The 19,671-nt window shown below is 34.4% G+C and overlaps 3 protein-coding genes across 4 annotated transcripts in view; all 3 read left to right on the top strand.

Moving 5' to 3' along the window:
• Window positions 1-6,312: 6,312 nt before the first annotated feature.
• LOC138331414 (uncharacterized) lies at window positions 6,313-7,185 on the top strand. Its single transcript, XM_069279015.1, has one exon. The coding sequence runs from the start codon at window positions 6,313-6,315 to the stop codon at window positions 7,183-7,185; it is 873 nt and encodes a 290-aa protein (XP_069135116.1).
• Window positions 7,182-7,992, top strand: LOC138331411 (uncharacterized). The gene is made up of 2 exons (XM_069279011.1): window positions 7,182-7,189; window positions 7,440-7,992. Exons 1-2 carry the CDS (start codon window positions 7,182-7,184, stop codon window positions 7,990-7,992), a joined length of 561 nt encoding a protein of 186 aa, XP_069135112.1.
• A 313-nt stretch (window positions 7,993-8,305) lies between these two features.
• Window positions 8,306-19,671, top strand: part of LOC138331372 (profilin-like) — a 32,691-nt gene continuing 21,325 nt past the window's right edge. The window contains exons 1-2 of one of the 2 annotated variants that reach the window (XM_069278943.1): window positions 8,306-8,430; window positions 13,613-13,739. The gene's annotated coding sequence lies outside the window, so the exon portion shown is untranslated. Of the gene's footprint in view, window positions 8,431-13,612; window positions 13,740-13,861; window positions 14,219-19,671 lie in introns of those variants that run through there. The other variant, XM_069278944.1, reaches the window with a different exon arrangement.

Here is a 19,671-nt window from a genome sequence, read left to right as displayed (position 1 = left end):
GAAATGTTGACGGACGTCGGACGCCGCGCCATGACATAAGCTCACCACCCAATCGGCCGAGGTGAACTAATAAATGTTAATATTCAAGGTGATTATTTTCAAAAAAATTTCGGCATGATTAAGCAAAAGCAAATAAGTAAATATTTGTAAATTAGCACAAGGTGTAATCGACCCAAAGAACAATTAACGATGTCTAAACAAATATTGTATGTTCATCTGGATACCAGTTCTAAAGACAACGGTTATACCTTGTATCAAATTAAGGACGATAGGAAATCCCACGCTCTTCGCTTTGGATCGCAAAAAAAAAAAAAACAAAAACACTAATGTCAGACATCCTGTGGACCTACCAAGCTTGAACTTCTTGGAGTGGTGACAAGTTGTGTTTTTAACCTGTTCTCCCATATCTCAGGGTAAACCACAAAATAGGGTCAGTAGGTCGGATGGATTTTTTTTTTTTTTTTTTTTTTTAGTGTCTTTCACTCTAAAATAATGGCCGGAACCGGAGTCTGAGATCGAAATCCAGACTTTTATTTTTTTTTTTTTTCGTAGAAAAGTGGAGAAAAAAATTCGGGTCGGGGGTGAAAAATTAGGGTCGGTCGGGTAACCTTAAACAGACATTTTTTTTTTTTTTTTTGCCTAAGAACATTCGATCAGACCATGAAGCTTAGTAGTTTTCTACAATTTCATTTACATTTTTGCAGTGTTACAAGTATCTTTAAGATGCTCCAATGCTGACAAATAGTATTTTTTCATAATCAAAAACAGGAACAGACGATTTTATATTTTTCTTCAGATACAAAAGTTGCTTACTTTACATCATTACCACCATAGAAAAGTTTGCGCTTCTTTTTTCACTTCAAGATGAAAAATATTAAAAAAGTAATTCATTCCATCCCGAAAACATTCCGCGGCACAATGTTCTATATGGAATGAAGTACTGATTGCGCACGCACCAAAAGCAAAATAAATCATTTTATGTTATTTTTTGTGTTAATTAGACATATATGAACACGATGAAACATCAGTTATTGTTCACATGATGTGTATTGTTTATGCATCGTGGAGCATCTTTTTAAAATAATTTCTGCAGGTATGTTTCCATATTAACATACTTAAGGCATAAAAAAATTACGGTGCATAACTTCAGTGTTGTAACTAATGTTTATAATGCATCATGATATGTTTATCTGTCCTTTTATATGATTTTCCTTGCTTAAATCATCGAAACAGATGGTTTGCAATAGATTACTGAAGAAAAAACAGTATTTCAAATTTTTTGCCAGTTATGAGCAGTCTGGAAATTTCTTTTATAAAATGTATATTTGTTTTTATTAGTTTTCTTAAATAAGATTGCAAACCATTTTTGTCAAGACGTGAGAAAAAATATCACTTCGAAGATGTTTATCGGTTTAAAACAATATTGTCTCTTAAAGATGCTCCACCGCCGACATAGCATAAATGATATTCATTATTTGAATAATAATTGGTGTATTATCGTATATATATATATGTCTAATTAACACAAAAAATAATATGAAATAATTTATTTTGCCTATGGTGCATACGCAATCAGTACTTCATTCCAAAATAGGATTTTTTTCGGGATGCAATTAATATTTTTTCATATTTTTAACTTGAAGTAAAATTAGAAGCTCATACTTTTCAATGTTGGTAACGGTGTAAAGTAAGTAACTTTTGTAACTGAAGAAAATACTAAATCGTCTTCTCCTGTTTTTGATGGTGAAAAAATACCATTTGTCGGCGGTGGAGCATCTTTAAAGATGCTAAAAGATGCTCCACCGCCGACAGAGCATAAATGATATTCATCATTTGAACAATTATTGGTGCTTAATCGTGTGTTATATATATATATCTAATTAACACAAAAAAAAATAACATAAATATTCGCCTTTGTGCATGCGATATATGCCATTTTTTCGCCTTTGGTGCATGCGCAATCAGTAATCTTCATTTACCATATAGGGTGCATAGTGCCATTCATAAGGATATAGTGTCAAATTTTTTGGGAGCTCAAACTTTCAATTAAAGTAAGTAATTTTTGTAGTTCAAATATTTTTTATAGTTTAAGTCAAATCTTAGTTTAAGTCAAATTAAAAGCTCAAACTTTTCAGTGGTGGTAACGGTGTAAAGTAAATAACTTTTGTAACTTCAGAAAAATACTTGATCGTCTGCTCCTGTTTTTGATAGTGAAAAAATACCATTTGTCAGCGGTGGAGCATTCTTTAAATGAGCGAATAGTTTGACATTATTTCGGTCTTTACTAATCTATTGAAAACCATAAGATGTGTACAATTAAGCCGTAAAATTTATTCAAATTATTCATTGTAAATCTGAAGTGAAATTGTAAACCACAACATTACATTGAACTGTAGACTAAATTATCATGAATTTTGGCAGCACTAGCAAAATTCAGTATGGGCTATTATTTGTACTGGTAAAATCAAAACATCTGCATTGTAAGTATTGTGACTGTCGTAATGTTGGTAACTTTTGGTGATGAATAACGTATCTAAAACCCTTCTTTATTTATGATTATGTAAATTTCGGCACACACACATAACATTAATCTTTGTTTGATTTATCAGTTGACCAAATGTAAACTAAATCACTGTCATACAACTGATTTGGCCAGAAATATCCTTGGGAGAGATGAACATAGATTGTATAAATCTTGACTCTGGGACAGATGATGCGGGCCCAATAAAGGTAAACAATAGTAAAATCCTTTAAATCACTACTGCAAAACGAACTGTAACCAAATATGGCCAGAAACATTATAGAGGAAGGGACACAATATTTATATGTATAAATCTTGGCTCTGACTCCCCCCTTTGTTTTACCTGTATTGACTGTTTAAACCCCACATTTTAGTGTATTTGCTAATGAATTCAACATATCTTGGAAGCCTTCGTTTTTTCTGAGAATATCATCATCCGCATACAAAAGCAGGAACAAATCTAGGGTATAAAATTCTAAACATGTATAATTATCGATTAAAACTGCACCTCACATTTATTATCATATAATATTAATCCATTCATTTCTTTATTCCTCCAAATTGAAGACTTACATATTCAACAAAATTGAATTTTAAAGAAGAAAAATAAAATGTAAAATCAAACGGAAAAGGTAAAACAATAAGTAACATATACATATATAATATACACGTATACGTTATGTTCACGTCAAAAAATCAATGAATATAAAAGTCTATTGATAGGTTGAATTAAAAATGAACAGAATATCATTGTCCTTTATACAAGAGTATTCAGTACGATACTGAAAGGAGTATCGTACTGAATACCTTTTGTCATCCTCGATATCCCAGGGGTTCCGATCACTTACGGTCTCTACACCCCTGGACTATCTCATAGTAAAACTGGAGACAACAGAATAGAACAGGTAATTTAGTCATTCGATGTACATCAAAAGATCCGATACATTGTGATTGACTGTATGACTTCGATGATAGGCGTCGCTCTCTCTGTAGTCTTCAAAGGAAACCTTTGCTAGCCTGTGATTGGTCAAATGTTTTCTGCTGAGTTGTCTTCAATTTCACTATTAGTTAGTCCAGGGATGTAGAGATCGTAAGTGATAGGAACCCCTGGAGTAACTAGAATTACCATCAGCTGGTGAAGTTGACGTAAACCATGCAGAAGACTGACACAAGGTTTGAATGAAAATTGAATGTAAAAAAAATCTTTTAAAAAAACCCAGAAAAACAAAAACTACATTATGACAACGACCGAGATTTACTTACACTACTGGAAAGATAAAGATGTAGTTGTATATCAGAAAATACGAGTTCTGAAAGAGAAAACAGTGTGTTTGTCACCAAGAACGAGTATGATATCGTCTGATGGACGACTAAGTATGGTAATAAATTACTTTCTCTTTCAGCTTAATCTAAACACTTCGAACAAAATATGAAAGTTTTCTCATCATATCATTTTATCAACTCAACATTTTATCGTTATATCAATATTTTGTATGCGTTTTCTCGTGTGTTTTAACTAAAACTATTTTATCGCAAACAAACTTTTGATAGAATAAACTTAGAAGCACTAGCTAAGATATTGAAGTTACAAAGCAAATTAGCAGAGACATATCAACAGAAGCAACAGTACAAGCAATGGAAAATAAGCATATAAAATTGAAAAATTAATAGATAAAAGAGATTTAAAACTGTTGGCAGACATAGACGAAGTTAACAGACATCACAAAGTGGCAGCAGACAAGCATATCAAACAAGTGCCAATTGGGTCATTCCAGGTGTGAACCAGACTCTTGAATTCATTGAAGTTTTCAACTTACCTGTATTCATTTCGCAGACTGTAACACACTCGGGATGCCTCAAAAGAAAATGATCTCTGCCCACACCTAAACATGTTTGTCCTTCTAAACTCTACCTTTCTTTCGTGTCTGAAATTATAAGAAGATTGTTTTAAAAAGATTAGGTCCTGTATATACTCTGGTGCCAACTTCTTTACAATTTAAAAAAAACTTCACAACTTCACTTTACAATAGTTAAAATTTGAAACAATAAAAGAGTAGTTAATTGATCGTTTTCCCTCTAACGTCAATTAAGAGCCAATCCTTTACAAAACTTATAGTTGATGTGAGGCCTTTCTACAAATATCTGAGATGTGGAGGTCGAAATTCAACAGCGAGTCAAAGTTGAAACCAAAAGCTTAATTACTGTTTTATTTCAACATCACCAATAATAGAAGATATAATCTGATCAGCAGATTTTTGCAAGGCATGCTTGCCAGCGCGAAAACGCGAAATAGATCAACAAAACAATTCGACAATCGGAATTCGAAGGATATGTCATCTACCGCGACAACTAGAGCGTGCTTGTTTTGTAATGATTTAATACGTAACGCCACTAACTGTAGTAAGGTAGTAGATCATGATGCACGCATGTCAGTTGTAAAGAAAGAGCGGTTATGTTTCAATTGCTTAGGTCACCAACGACTTGCAGAATGCAAATCAAAAGGTAATTGCAGGAAATTTCATAAACGGCATCACACAAGTTTATATATAGCTGGTGTGCACTCTCAACGCCAACAAGTTACACTCCCAGAGAGAGAACCACACACAAAAAACACAACGCGAAAGAATCGAGTGGAACTGATAATAGTAACAAGGGAGAAGATCACCAATACAGAGCACCCGCGTCCGTCATGCACTCATCTTTGATGAACGCACACCGTGATGTTATGTTGAAAACGGCAATCGCACCCGTTTGTTCGGACCACGCTTGTGTTGAAACCAACATCCTGTTTGACGAAGGCGCTCAGCGATCCTTTATCACGGAATCATTAGCGGCTGAATTACAATTAAGACCACACAGAACGGAGTCTGTGCAACTTTCGGGTTTTCGTGACACAAACAAAAGAGTGAGAAAACTGGAAGTAGGGTGACGGAGATGACGTTTCAATAGAGGTGTTGATTGTTCCTGAAATCGCGGTACCGATACAAACCTACGGTCGGAATTTCACAAATATTTGTCGGGTCTGAAACTTGCCCATCCTTTCAAAAATGACGATTCGTTTGAGATTTCTTTGCTCGTCGGCGCGGATTACTACTGGGAAATTGTTCAGGATAAGATTGTCAGAGGAAATGGCCCTACTGCTGTCGAGGAAATGGCCCTACTGCTGTCGAGGAAATGGCCCTACTGCTGTCGAGGAAATGGCCCTACTGCTGTCGAGGAAATGGCCTACTGCTGTCGAGGAAATGGCCCTACTGCTGTCGAGTCAAAGGTTGGCTATCTTTTGTCAGGCCCAGTTGTATCAGGAAACAAAGAAATGTCGAACATTTCAATGATGAATGTCATGCTCTTACACAGACAGGAGGAATGCGACATAGAGCAATTTTGGAAAGTGGAAGCGGTAGGAACTGAGGATAAAAAGAGCGGGAAAGATTATGGCGAGTTTTTAGACTCATAGATGTCCTCTTCAATAGAACAAAGGGAAAACAGATATTACGCAAAACTTCCATGGCAAGAGGACCACGCACCTTTACCTACAAACAGAAATATTGCTTTCAGTCGTGCACAGAATGTTGTAAAACCGTCCCTACTGCAAACATATGATGATATCATTACAGAACAGGAGCGACGTGGATTTATAGAGAAGATGGACGAAACTGTGAAATCAAATAACAAAATACATTATATCCCACATCATCCAGTAGAAAAGAATTCATCTACTACACCAATCAGAATAGTGTTTGACTGCAGTTGTCAGGCGAATTCGACAACACCAAAGTTTGAATGATTGTCTGATGGGTGTACCACCACAGCTCAATGACCTTACCACCATTCTGTTACATTTCCGTGAAAAGAAATATGCTACGTCAGCAGATATAGAGAAGGCATTCCTCAATAGAGGGTTAGAGGATCGCGATGTGACGAGATTCTTTTGGTTGAAAGATACCTCAGATCCAGAGGGAGGCTTCGACACTTACAGATTCAAATCAGTCTTGTTTGGAGCTACGTGCTCGCCCTTCATATTGAATGCGACCCTCCTCAAACACATGTTCATATTGAATGCGACCCTCCTCAAACACATGGACCAGTATCAAAATGAAGTAAGTGACACAATTAAACGGGATTTGTATGTCGACAATATCTTGTCTAGTTTTTCTTCAGAAAACGATCTTCTACGATACTACGACTTCTCACGTCATCTTCCTGCCGAAGCTGGATTCAATCTCCGATCATTGGCATCTAACAATCGGAAGTTAATGGATCTTGTTTCTACAGAACAAGTCTTGGATGAGGACAATCCTATCAAAATCTTAGGATTAAGATGGAACGCTATCAAGGATACTATCACATTTGCAGAGCAGAAACCGATGGATTTAAAGGACAAGACTGTGTCAAAAAGAGCAATATTACGGCAGTCATCAAAGGTTTTTGATCCTCTAGGAATTATTAGTCCAATAACCGTCCGGGCTAAGATGTTAATTCAAACTTTATGGCAAAACAAACTCCAGTGGGATGAACCCATACAAGAAGAAATTTTCCGGGAATGGATTGAAATAAAATCAGATCTAGACAAGGTTAAACAAATCGAAATCCCTCGACCTTCTTTCACAGATTCGCTTGAAAACAAAGAGGATGCATCATTACATTCTTCACAGACGCAAGCATGAAAGCGTACGGAGCATGCGCTTACATTGTTTCCGGGCAACAGTATTCGATTGTTATGGCTAAGGATAGAGTAGCACCCTTGCAAAAACTAACCATTCCTAAATTAGAATTGATGGGGGCAGTTATAGGAGTAAAACTGGCACAATATTTGTCATCAACATTGCATTTATCACGCGTTGTTTTATGGTCGGATAGTCAAATAGTGCTGAGATGGTTGAAATCAACCAAAACATGATTTCCTTTCGTAAAAAAACAGAGTGGAGATCGAAAGAATTCTTAATGATCGTCCATTGACTTATGTGCCATCAGATTTGTTGGATGAAGACCCAATTACACCATCGCATTTACTGCACGGAAGGAAACTTTCATCCCTTCCATACCCTATAAGCAACACCGAGGATATCCAAACTTCTACAACGACACACGTCCACGCTAACAAGTTATACCGGGTACAAGTGCAAGTCTTGGAACATTTCTGGTCAAGGTGGAAAAGGGAATATCTAACATCCTTGAGGGAATATCAATGTATTTCCGGAAACAATGATCAGAAACTTAAGGTTGGTGACGTAATGTTAGTGTATAATGATAGCCCAAGAAACAAATGGCCTTTAGCCATTATAGAGAAACTCGCCGTCGGAGGAGATGGTCTCGTCAGATCAGCGACTATTAGAACCAAGAATGGAACGACTACAAGACCAATAGGTAAACTATATTCTCTGGAAATCAACGTGGAAGATGATGTGGTGCACAAAATGCCAGAGCTGGACCGACTACTCGTGCAGCAAAGACTGATGCTGTGCAAAAGATAAAGAACTGGACAAAGAGTTAATTTATCATTGAAATGGAACTTTAAACATTTTTTGTAATATCTATAGAGACTGGTTTATTGTTAGAAATGTGTAGTGTTATCCCAGAGACTGGTTAAACTTACATATTTATAGATTAGTTAAATCATTTCACTATTATTTATAATGCATCCATTGATATACAACTTTATATATCAATTCATAACAATTATTGATTTAAATCATTTGTGTGGCCCCAGTATGTCTTAAATGTACGCCAAATAGTGACGTGATATTGTATATTGTGACGTAATAATATTTATGACGTCATGTACGTTAAATATAGTTGAAGAAAAGAAAGAAGATGGCGTTGATCATATTTTAGTCCTCCTCCGCATATACACACATATATGGACTGAAATTTCTCTGGGTTGGCTTTCATTTGATTTTTTTTTAAACCAGGTAATCAGATGTATTGTTTGCTTTCTTTTAGAGTGTGTACATTTTTGCTGGAGCTAAAAATAATATTGTAATCAGCATAATTATATAACTTTTTAAAATGACTTTATATATAAAAACAGATTATTCACAAAAACATTAAAAAGGAGTGGGCCCAAAATTGATCCCTGAGTGACTCCTTTCTGCACATCCAAACAGTCGCTGCATACGGTTCCAAGTCTAACGTGACGAGGTTTGAGTACCCAACATGGAAAACCTCCTAAATAAATTTTGATTAATAGATAACAAGGTATGATAAAAAATGTTTGAATTCATTTAAAGAAAGTTTAAACATTTTTTAGTTTATGCAAGTCAAATGTCTTTCAAAAATATTCCATTCAGCACTTGTTTTTCTTATTTTAAAATATATGTTGTTTTTAGGGTTGTTGCACGACGTCGTTTCACGGAGTTTTTCAAAATTTCATTATTTTTCATTTTAACCCTCTTGCTGCCAGAACTCTGTTTGAAATATGTGACGTCACTGCCAGAATTAATGACGTAACGTCAAGTTCGCGACGTTGTTTATTTATATGCAGCTGCAGGTGCAGTACCAGTTTAGTATTGATAATCCCAATCATTTACGTCATCAACCTCAGTGATATTTTACAATAAAATAAAGAGAAGAAATGGGACTGTTCAATGTGCATTATTTATTATTCTTGTTAAACACGCTTGAAGTTTCGCTAAGAGTGATATTTCCTAAACCTTTTTCCCTGAACAACACACAGTCCGGCCTCACACAGAGAGCACCATGTCCGAATCCTTCTGTGACATAGGCCTATTTGAAAAAATCTCTTGGATCTTAGGCCTAAAATAAACCCCATTAGTACCACTTACATGTACTTTATATTGACATTTACAACAGGGGTATTGAACTTCTTGTCTTCTTTTTATGTTGCAAGCAATAATGACGATTTGTCAATGAATAAAAATACGATAATAATTTATTTCTTTTGATTCTCCTTGTCACGTAGTGTAAACCAATATTTTGTTTCATTACACTATATAATTATTCACTTTTTGAATACATTTGTATCAAATCTTTTTTTTTTTTTTTTTGAAAGGTTTGTAATAGTAATTTGTAGTTTCAAAGATTTACTGCTGTGGGGAGGCTATCGGAAACAAAATGTCAGTTTTCCAGTCACTATAAACGAAGACCAATATATTTCTGCACTGTACATGTAGCTTCCAAGTGTTTTGAGAGAAATACATGCAGCTGTAACCGACTTGGCCAAAACGAGTCAAATATTTTGTACTTTTGTCTTTCTGTAATAGAAAACGATAATTATCATATATGCAAAGCAAACTCGCGTTTTCTTATGAGCGTGGAGTCATTAAAATTAAGTTAACAAACGCGCTTTGATTTAACTTATGTGTATTTCGTGTTTAGACTACACTGTGTTCAAAAATAACTGATGGAACCTAGGCGTGTCTGACCATATTGTACGGTTTTTATTTATTCTCAAATGTGAAGTGATGGCTACTGATCCTAAACTGAAAATGCTCTCGCCAGAATCACAGGGATTAGTTGTAGTTAATAAATATTTGGACCCATTTTAGTTTTTTAGGCGTTCTACATGCTATGTATACGGATTATAGGATATGATGTTTACCTACTTTTATATATCCACATAACACGACTAAAACTGGTCTTTGAACACTAGGATATATAAATATCCAAATATATAACACTGTATCAATCAATAATTATCATATCCCTATGATCAAAATGTTCTATTGTCTTTATTTTCATTTCTATTTTCTTTTTATTTTTTTGTCAATTCACTGTTAGGAAATCCGTATTGTTCAACACTACTTTTAAAACTCACAATACTTTCGTCGATTGTCAAATTCCGGGCTACATTTTATTACGCAGTTTGAAAGTCCGATTGAATAAAGCCAGAATTAGGCTGTGGTATCATGTCCCTCTTTTCTTCATTAATCCTATATGCTGAATAATGGATTTGGAAATAAAGAAATTGAATGAATCGGTATACCTGCTATTGTTTTCCATCCGTCAATATCGACGGATATTTGAGTCTGGTAAATGATCAGGGGGGTTATAAACAGTAAGGGTTTTTGTTGAACGTGATAGAACGAAGAAAAAAACTAGATAGAAAAGAAGGAAAAACCTAGAAAACTAGAAACGTTATGGCTAGCTAATCGTTGTAAATGCTTCAAGGACTTTTATAGGGATGTATGCATTGAAGTCTGCTAGTGTGGTGCTATGGTACTTAGTACTACTACCGTTGTGTAATTGTGGAAGGGGAAAGGGGTATCTATTAGTGTTTTACACTACATGTATGTATATTCGTACACCGGATATTGCTATCAGTTAAAGGTACGTAGATGAACTATTTACACTATTACAATCATAATAATTGTTTTTAAATATTGGCTCGTTAACAAAAGTTATCTACGTGGCCCATATAGTATTTGTATATCCTGAATCTACAATATTTGTTGAGGAAATTGGTGTCTTGGGTAGCAGATATTTGTCTATATGTGCGTTAATGTGCTTAGTTACCTATAGTTTTACTACCTGTTCCGGTTAATATTATTATTACAGTAAAAAAAATTGAAAAAACGGGAAATCGATGGGTATGTTTTAATGGACATAAGATACTATGCATTTTTGTCAGTCACCACTGGAGAGATATGTAGCTCTACACATGTCACTTTATCTGGATTTGCATCCTGCCATTCATGCATTAAATCAGGAGCACGGTGTTGACTCATTCTTGATCAAAATACTACCTTTCGTATATGTTTATCTCTTGGACAATGATCTTAATCAACCGATTTCCCGTTCCGGGAACTGAAAACAGGTTAAAGTAGTCAATATGATCCGATTTGATATCTGTCGAGTCGATAAACCTCATGTCTTCCACATACTCACATAAATGTATACGTCATGAGGATCTCGTCCATAGTCCTCGAGACCTGGCGGTCCTCGCCTATAGCATTACTTATCATCGTTTGATATATCAAATTCCATATCAGAATCGTTTTCTGAATAATATTCTTTATTAACATGTCTCGTATATGGTGTCATTCATCTAAAAAACGTATAGTTGTGTGCTTATCGGCGGAGTGACTACATTAATTAAGATGTAAAAGATATATAAAGTACCGAAATTGTAACGCTGCAACCACTTACGATAATACGATATTCAGACGTCAGTAATTAGATCCCTCTAACCCAAAGTAACCTTGTATTTGCACTGAGTGTTTTCTTTTCATTTGGTGTCTCTTCTGTGTCTTATTTTGATGAAAAACATAATTTGGTCCAATATATTTATACATTTTAGGACAACGGCTTCAATAACGTCATCATTTTGCAACCGTTTCCTACCTCAGCAGAGCTAAAACTCGCAACTACGCTGTGCATTTCTTTTATAATATCTTATTTCATAGTATTCACATCAATTTCTATCGTCATGATGTTATCACTGAAATCAAAGACCTTATGCTATTTTAGCAAATTATTCTCTGCTGAAAATTAAATGGGTTTCTTAAAAACTATTGCCTTGTACATCACAATGTTCCGTACATAAAATGTACGTCATCTTTCCTAATTTTTACGTCATGTGTTAAAATGTGTTTTTTTGACAAAGTGGGACATTAAAAAGTCACTATGTACCATAAATTATTTCAAAATGAAATATTTCGTTGTATATATTATAGAGTTGTGATTCTAGATTCATTTGAGACCAATATCACGACAGTCTGTTGAAAATCAAGCGAGTTTTACGCCACATACACGGGATGACTTGAAATGGACATATATGTACACTCTGGCAGTCAGCCGACAATGTACATATATGTATACTCTGGCAGCAAGAGGGTTAAATACAGATAATAGGCAACTGGAAAGAAAATGACATGTTAAAATTGTCATAGTTATTAGTCAGCACCTTAATTTTTGTTCAGGACAGTTATTGTTAGTTTAGATTGTAAACTGAAAATTCTGTATCACATATTTCAAAAGCGTTCCATTTTGGGTAGCGTTCTAAATTGGGTAGCGTTACGTTAACCTGTTGTTTCCTACTGCTCAAGTAGCTGGACAGCAGCTCTGTACAGCTCCACTACCAAGACCATATATTGGCTTCACGCATCCTAAGCAGCTGGTTGTGGGAGACAGGCAAATGCGTTAAACAGAAAAAGTTGTTAAAATATTTTGCCAGCTGGTCATTAAGTAGAAAATTGCTAAAAGGCCAATAATTTTATTAAAACATCATTTTTCTTATAAACAGAAACAATCTTAACCTCCTTGTTGTTTCAGCACCCAACATCAACTGCCTTAAAATAGACTGGATAATAATTATTACAATCATGAAATACTATTTAACTATTTAACTATAAGGCTTCCATTTAGTGGAATATGAACTTCATTGACCACTTAAAGTCCGGTGAAATTCTCTATATTCAGAAATAAATATATACATGTATATATAGATAGATAGAGAGAGAGAGAGAGAGAGAGAGAGAGAGAGAGAGATTGGAAACTCCTTCTTTGTCTTTGTTGACAGGCAGAGGGACCTCCGGTTTACATTTTGCCTTGGCTAACTACTTTTAAGTGTATCAACAGAAAGTTTAAACATTATATCATGGTTTGACGTGATCAGTTTTCTCGATTGATGTTATTTATTATGATGTTTGAAAGCATGAAAATAAGCAATTTTACCTTGTTTTTCGAAAATCAGGCATTCAAAACCGAAAGTGCGTTTTGTTTTATTAATAAATATTTTAAGAGTTTATCTAAAAACCCCTAAACACATACCGAGGTACATTGTACATCTGCCGATGCCGATCGTAAAAATGGAGTATATGTTTCTGCTATATTCTATTATATTAATTGTTAGAAACATAACGCGTTTAGGGTTGTCGCAAGACTTCATTTACCCGATTTGTTTTTTCATTATTTTGATATCTAAATGGAGGAATTAGCAACAGTGATGAAATCATATGGCTAATAGAAAAAAAATCCAGATATCTAACGTTAGCTTACATATATATGTAGTAGAATACATGAAGTGTAATATTTGCAATTCTATTAAGGTTGTTCGGGACAGTTTCTCTTTTTGTTAGTTTTGTACCATATATTGAAAAGTAAAATAAAAATGTATCAAATGTCAATATTTAGAGTAATCTCCCTTCTTGTTGGTGAGCCAGCAACTAGACGGCGCTGTATAACTACCGGAACTTGCTAAGGTGAGGCGGAACTGACAGGTAGACCACCGAAAGAGGAGATTACAAGCAGTCAGAAACAAGTAAGTATAATTCTTTTTGTAAAAATATGGATTTTGTTGTGAACTACATTCTGTATTGATGTAGTTTAATGGTAAAGTAGTGAATTTTTGGTAACGACAAACGCTTGGAAGTCAAAATGTTGGCTTGACCAATGAACACGGATACTTATTGTACCCGTCAAAATTAAGACATTTTGTTGTGTATATATCTCTATTTAGTGTCATTATTATTGTCAATATCACAATCTAATATCTGATATTCACTTGTGAGTGATAAGTGTTGTCGTTATGCTGAGAACTTTCTAGAATATTAAAAAGCACATGTGTATGCAACAAGTAAGGGAGTTCCAAAATGGAGTCTAGTCACGTGACTTGACAGACAGCCGGCTTCGCCCGTCCCACTTGCCGCGTGATTTCACAAGGTCCATTTACACGGAGACCTCTGATGCAGGCAAACCCAGCCATCTGACATACGACGGACAATACTCAAATTCTTAAAGGTTTGGCATTCTATATAAATATGATAGTTCAATACAAAGCTTGAATTAACATGAAAAATGATAATTTTGTGCATTTGGTTCCTGGGTATGACACAGGAAGTCTAGCCATGATGACCTAATATGACTAACCCAGTCGGAAAATGGAGGAAGTGAATTTTACACACACCCCATTGTGAATTTAGCCGTTTATTTTACTCCATTTAGGACAAATTACAGTTGTTTGCATACACATTTGCTTTTGTTTTATTCTAACCATTTGTGAAAAGTAAATATATTTGATAAGATATATCAAAAAGTATTCAGACAGATGTAGTTTAAAAGACAATGTGCCATGATTCATTGTATGAAATTTTCCATCCTGCTTATTTGCCGTATATAGAAAGATTCTTGGAGAAATATTCATATTAATGAATACCAATACACTATTCACTTAAATAGTTTTAATTTGTGTTCAGTGGGATTCATTCCTTAATTAAAATATGCAGGATGAAGTATGGTTTAGTTTGATTTGTGTCATCAGTATAACAAAAAAAAATGGTTCATACAAGAACCATGTTAGCTGATCATATAATTTGTGTTCTCAAACATATTCTCTTTAGTTTTCTATTCCATATTGTAGTCAATGTGATAATTATCTTTCAACGGTCTATGAAGAATTTTTAATAAGAGGCAACAGGCATAATTGTATAACTGGAGGCAAATTATAGCTAATAATAAACTAGCTCTAGTGTTTGATCAACGAAATCTTGCTGTATCATTGAAAAGTGTTTTCTAAATCGATGTCAATACATTGATGACCAAGTGTGTGACTGGTTTTATTTGTGTGGAGACCTAGCTGGTTTTTGGGTAGGGGGGGGGATGCCATAAAGTCAGTGATATTAGACTTTCATTATCATTTTCAATTAATGACAGTTGACAGTTTTCAGTGAGTGCTATAACTAAGCTGAGCATACAAATTTCTTGGTAGTCTAGTTATTTATTATGTTATTCTAAAACGGATGTTTTGAGACGACAGAAACACGAAGATTTATTTGTGCAGCTCATTAGCTAGTAGTGTAAGTATTAGTAGATATAATAATAATTTAACTGATGGATATGACAGGTTAACGTGAAGTAATAATTTGCTGAGACTTATTTTTGTTGAAGCTATTTAAATATTTCCTGGTTTATTCACCATGTTTCATTCTTTGTTCAAGATGGTTGCGTTAATGCTGATTCTTGTAACATAAACTATAAATTTCAGATTTAAATACAAAATATTGATTTAAGCTGAAATCATTATTATGATTGAATAACATATTGTTTGAATTTGACTTGGGTTGAAACCTTACAGTATTATTATATTCAATTATATGCCAAGCTTTACAAAGTCTACATATTTATCATGATTTCATCCAAGATATTTTGACCATTACAATTTACAGACTTTAAATTGATGTTGACGAGAAAGGCCATTTTTCTTTTCAGGATGCAAAGGAGAGTCTTCGTATTTTTGTTTTGAGGCTGAGCTACAGACGTACAGAAGCTAGAACTGCAGACAGTATTCAGCCTGACTCTAGATAGCATCCTATATAGAAAATTGTGTATGATGTAGCAGATGTAGACATTTCAAATTCCAATATTTCAGAACTGAAACTGAAAGGAGCAAAACTCTAAACCGAGAATTTGATCCTGTTGTATCTTATTTTTTTTACAGCAACTATGGTCATTCAAGGTAACAGACCAGATCATACGTCATGTTAGTCCGGGTGCTCCAAACTACCCACCAAAAGGACGAAAGATCTGTTGACACATGCATAAATTTGTATCTTATGCTATTAGATATAAAACTTTCAGCAAATTTAATTTAAAATGAAGCATTATTCTTGATAGATAATCATATTTATCTGGTAATTTTTGGTGGCACTTTTATGACAATTGTCAATAAGTTTATAATAAAAAAGAAATGTCAAGGACTTACTAACATTTCAATTTCTTTTTCTTTCAAATTCATTCCGTCACTATGTAACATTACTCCACAGCTGAGTCTGGTTCAGTGGTTTGTGACTAATTTACTTCATGCTATTCAGATTACTGACTTCATTTGCAGCCGAAAATCTGGGAAAATGAACAAATAAAATTAAACTTTATTGAAAATGGTACCAGTCTTTGTAGTTTGTCAGATATTTTAAAGGACAGCTAAAAATACGATTTTGTGAAGTTTGAATTAGAGGTGCATTTGCCATTCTTGAATTTCTTGTCCTCTTTTTCAGTCAACACTCTACAGTACATTGTATTGCTATGAAATTATACTATACTATTGCGAAAAACATTCTGCATTCTTCTCTGCATCCTAAACTTTCATAGAATTTGTGAATTCGGGAATTTTGTATCCGTTTTCTCTCGGATAAAATTAACCTATTGGACAGCACAGTTACTTACCTGGCTGCTGAATAGTACGAAGAGCAAACTATACATTTTGTTCCTGTCTTGAGAAAATCCGGACAAGGCATGATTCTGATGCCTTAGAAGAAGGCCTTTGGATTTCCTAGATCTGTCAAATTGGTGAGATGCTACAAACATTCTGCATGTGCTTGGATGTTTAGCCTGGACGTTTCGCTAGTTGTGATTAAGTGAATGTTGACGTCATGGTGTCAAATGTTTGACTGCCACAGCATCGTAACACCTGACAGCGTATAGGTAGCACTCCGCGTCGCGATAATCACAATCCCCGAAATAAATATAGATGTTGTTGCTACTAATTCAAAATGGTATGGCTTTTTGTGCCCGACTATCCTTTAATTAACTCTTTTGTTGTTAGATGTTGTAGCCTTCGCTGATCAATGAATGATGATGCCGCTTTCAGTTTCTGAGTTATACCTGAATGGTCTTCAGAGCATGCATGCTGTACTGATTAGCATGAATAAATGTTGAAATTTACAGTGAAAGTCTATAAAATGTGTGTTGAAGAAATTAATACATCTTATTTATGTAATGATTCCTTTGATTGCATTCAAAACTTGGACTTAAGATAGTTGCAAATTTTGCTGAACAGCTAATGGTAACAATTACAGAAAATTTTGCTGAACAGCTAATGGTAACAATTACAGAAAAAAATCATACTAAGGGGGTAACCAAGAATGATTCATATTTGGAAAAAAATGTTGATTAACATGTACAGATTAGACATATTGGCAAAACAGCTAAACTGATAAATAATTCAAAGGACCAAGATGTTAGATAGACCGCTATCTTTGATTTTGATAATTGAAGTTTGTTACCAGTTATTTCTCAGAAGTTACTGAAAGGATCTCTCAAATTTCGTAGCATCCCCTTGGCCCTAATTGTGCATATATATTGAATGTATTTTAAGACCAATAAGTCATGTGCATGGCTAAGAGACCCTTAATTTGTCATCTTGGATTTTGGAATTTGAAGTTTTGTTTCTTGCTCTAGAATTCGATTAGATTTCATATACCGGTATAAGGTTCTTTTCGGTCCCTATAGTTTTCCCATTTGCATTTTCTGAAATTAATTTAATTAATTTTAGTAGCCATACATTGAATTTGAGAATATATGTATGCTGCTGCTAATTAGAAGCAGACTTAGGTAAAAAAATTCCTATGTGTATTCAATATTTCAAAGGAAAAAGATCCGTCTTTTCATTGAATGACATGGATCATTCCCTTTCGGATCTACTATATTCAGTCTCAGTGACGTTAATAATTTTTTTGCTGATAGTCATTTGGATTAGTAAACCCCAAAATTTTACTAGCCTGACCATTTAATCACTAGTCCAAATTAAATATATGGCCGTTTTGCTTTTTAATCAGCTCTTCAGTCATGATCAGTCTACGACTTTTGACCCAAATTACAGTCTCGCTGTCTGGTAGTTGCAATATTGTAGCTCAAAATACTTTTAGACAGATAATGGTGTCGTCTTTAGAGCTACAGTTGGTGTCTATTACTGCTAATGGAGCAATGTAATGATCATGCAAATCATTATTAAAAAGTTTTAATGCATTTTATCCTACTTGTTTTATATCACATATCTACTAGGTAATAAAACTGAACTGTATAAAATATCCAATTCACATTATTGTTTCACATATACCTATGATGGTCTTTTGCGAAGGAAAATTATACGACAAGTCTACAAATTATGAATTTGAAGTCTTAGAAGTGGTAAAGTCAGGGGTTTCAATATCAGGCGGTACCCGGTACTTTTTGCCGGTTGAACCTGGCTGTGGTACCGCCTGATTTGGGCTTAATTACATTAGATAGCATACAGATGGTATAGAAATGTACCCCCTGAAATTGCAATTGTACTGCCTCTCCTGAAAGATAATGAAACCCCTGTAAAGTAGATATTAAGAATGGTCGTTATGCTTCTTTTGGACAAAAATATTATATATGCTTAAAATAATTGGAAACCTACAACAAAGTATAGAAAATTGTGCCCGAGTGATTTTCTGAGGCAGTGCTCCACTACGACATATAGGGACCATTTCGTACCCGGCCAAAAGGTATAGTAGGCCGGGTACGTATATTCATTCTAGCTGTCTGAATGCGTTCGTGAACGTGTTTTCACAAAATATTGAATCCAGGCTGAAATATTTGGATACACTATGCACTCAAAATGTGTTGAAGAATGTAATTGACCACTGCTCTTGCAAATATATTATATTTTCCATTTTTTATTAGGTGGGGAGCCACTAGTCCAATCGGACTAGTGCTTTAAGTCGTTGACTAATACTTACTTAAAGAACATGTTGGATGAAGGGAGTCAAAAGCCTTATCACACCTTTGTATCATTCTGTATTGTCATTTAATGTAAATGTCCAGTATCAAATCATTTGAGTTTATCTTCAGTTCAACTTCTTATAACTAATCTCTACATTTCATAAGGAGTAGTGAATGAACAGTTGGTTCATTTGCTGAATATCTTTTCACTAATAATGAGAAGATTTCAGTACAATTTGAAGTAAGAATGGTACCAAAATGCAGGTTACAAATTCACTCCACAATTTTTACTTTGATAGGATGATGTGTGTTAAACAAAATATTTGATAATTAGCAGTAACATGACGGGTGCAAAATTTTCGTCTTGGATACCCAACTGTTGCTACTCGATCTATACATGCGACGGTTATCCGTAGCATACCAGAACATTAGACATCAACCGTAAAAACTGTAAGATTAACAAATGACACAATTTTCCAAAAATACCAACCTTCAAGAACTTTTTATTTCTAAAATATGGTTTTGCCATGAAGATACCATATACTGATTTGAACCTATCATCCATTCCACTTTTAATCAACGAAGCCATATATTAATTGGTTATTTGCTTGTACTTATGACCAGAATTCCTGCCTATTTAAGGACAGAGGAAAACAATAAAAATGTTTTAGAGAATATTTTGTGGCTTTATTTACTGTTTAAATTATCTACATTTCTAATTAATACAGTAT

Source organism: Argopecten irradians, chromosome 9 (assembly GCF_041381155.1).
Source record: "Argopecten irradians isolate NY chromosome 9, Ai_NY, whole genome shotgun sequence".
Classification (NCBI taxonomy): domain Eukaryota; kingdom Metazoa; phylum Mollusca; class Bivalvia; order Pectinida; family Pectinidae; genus Argopecten; species Argopecten irradians.
This window is presented reverse-complemented; position numbering and strand designations above follow the sequence as displayed.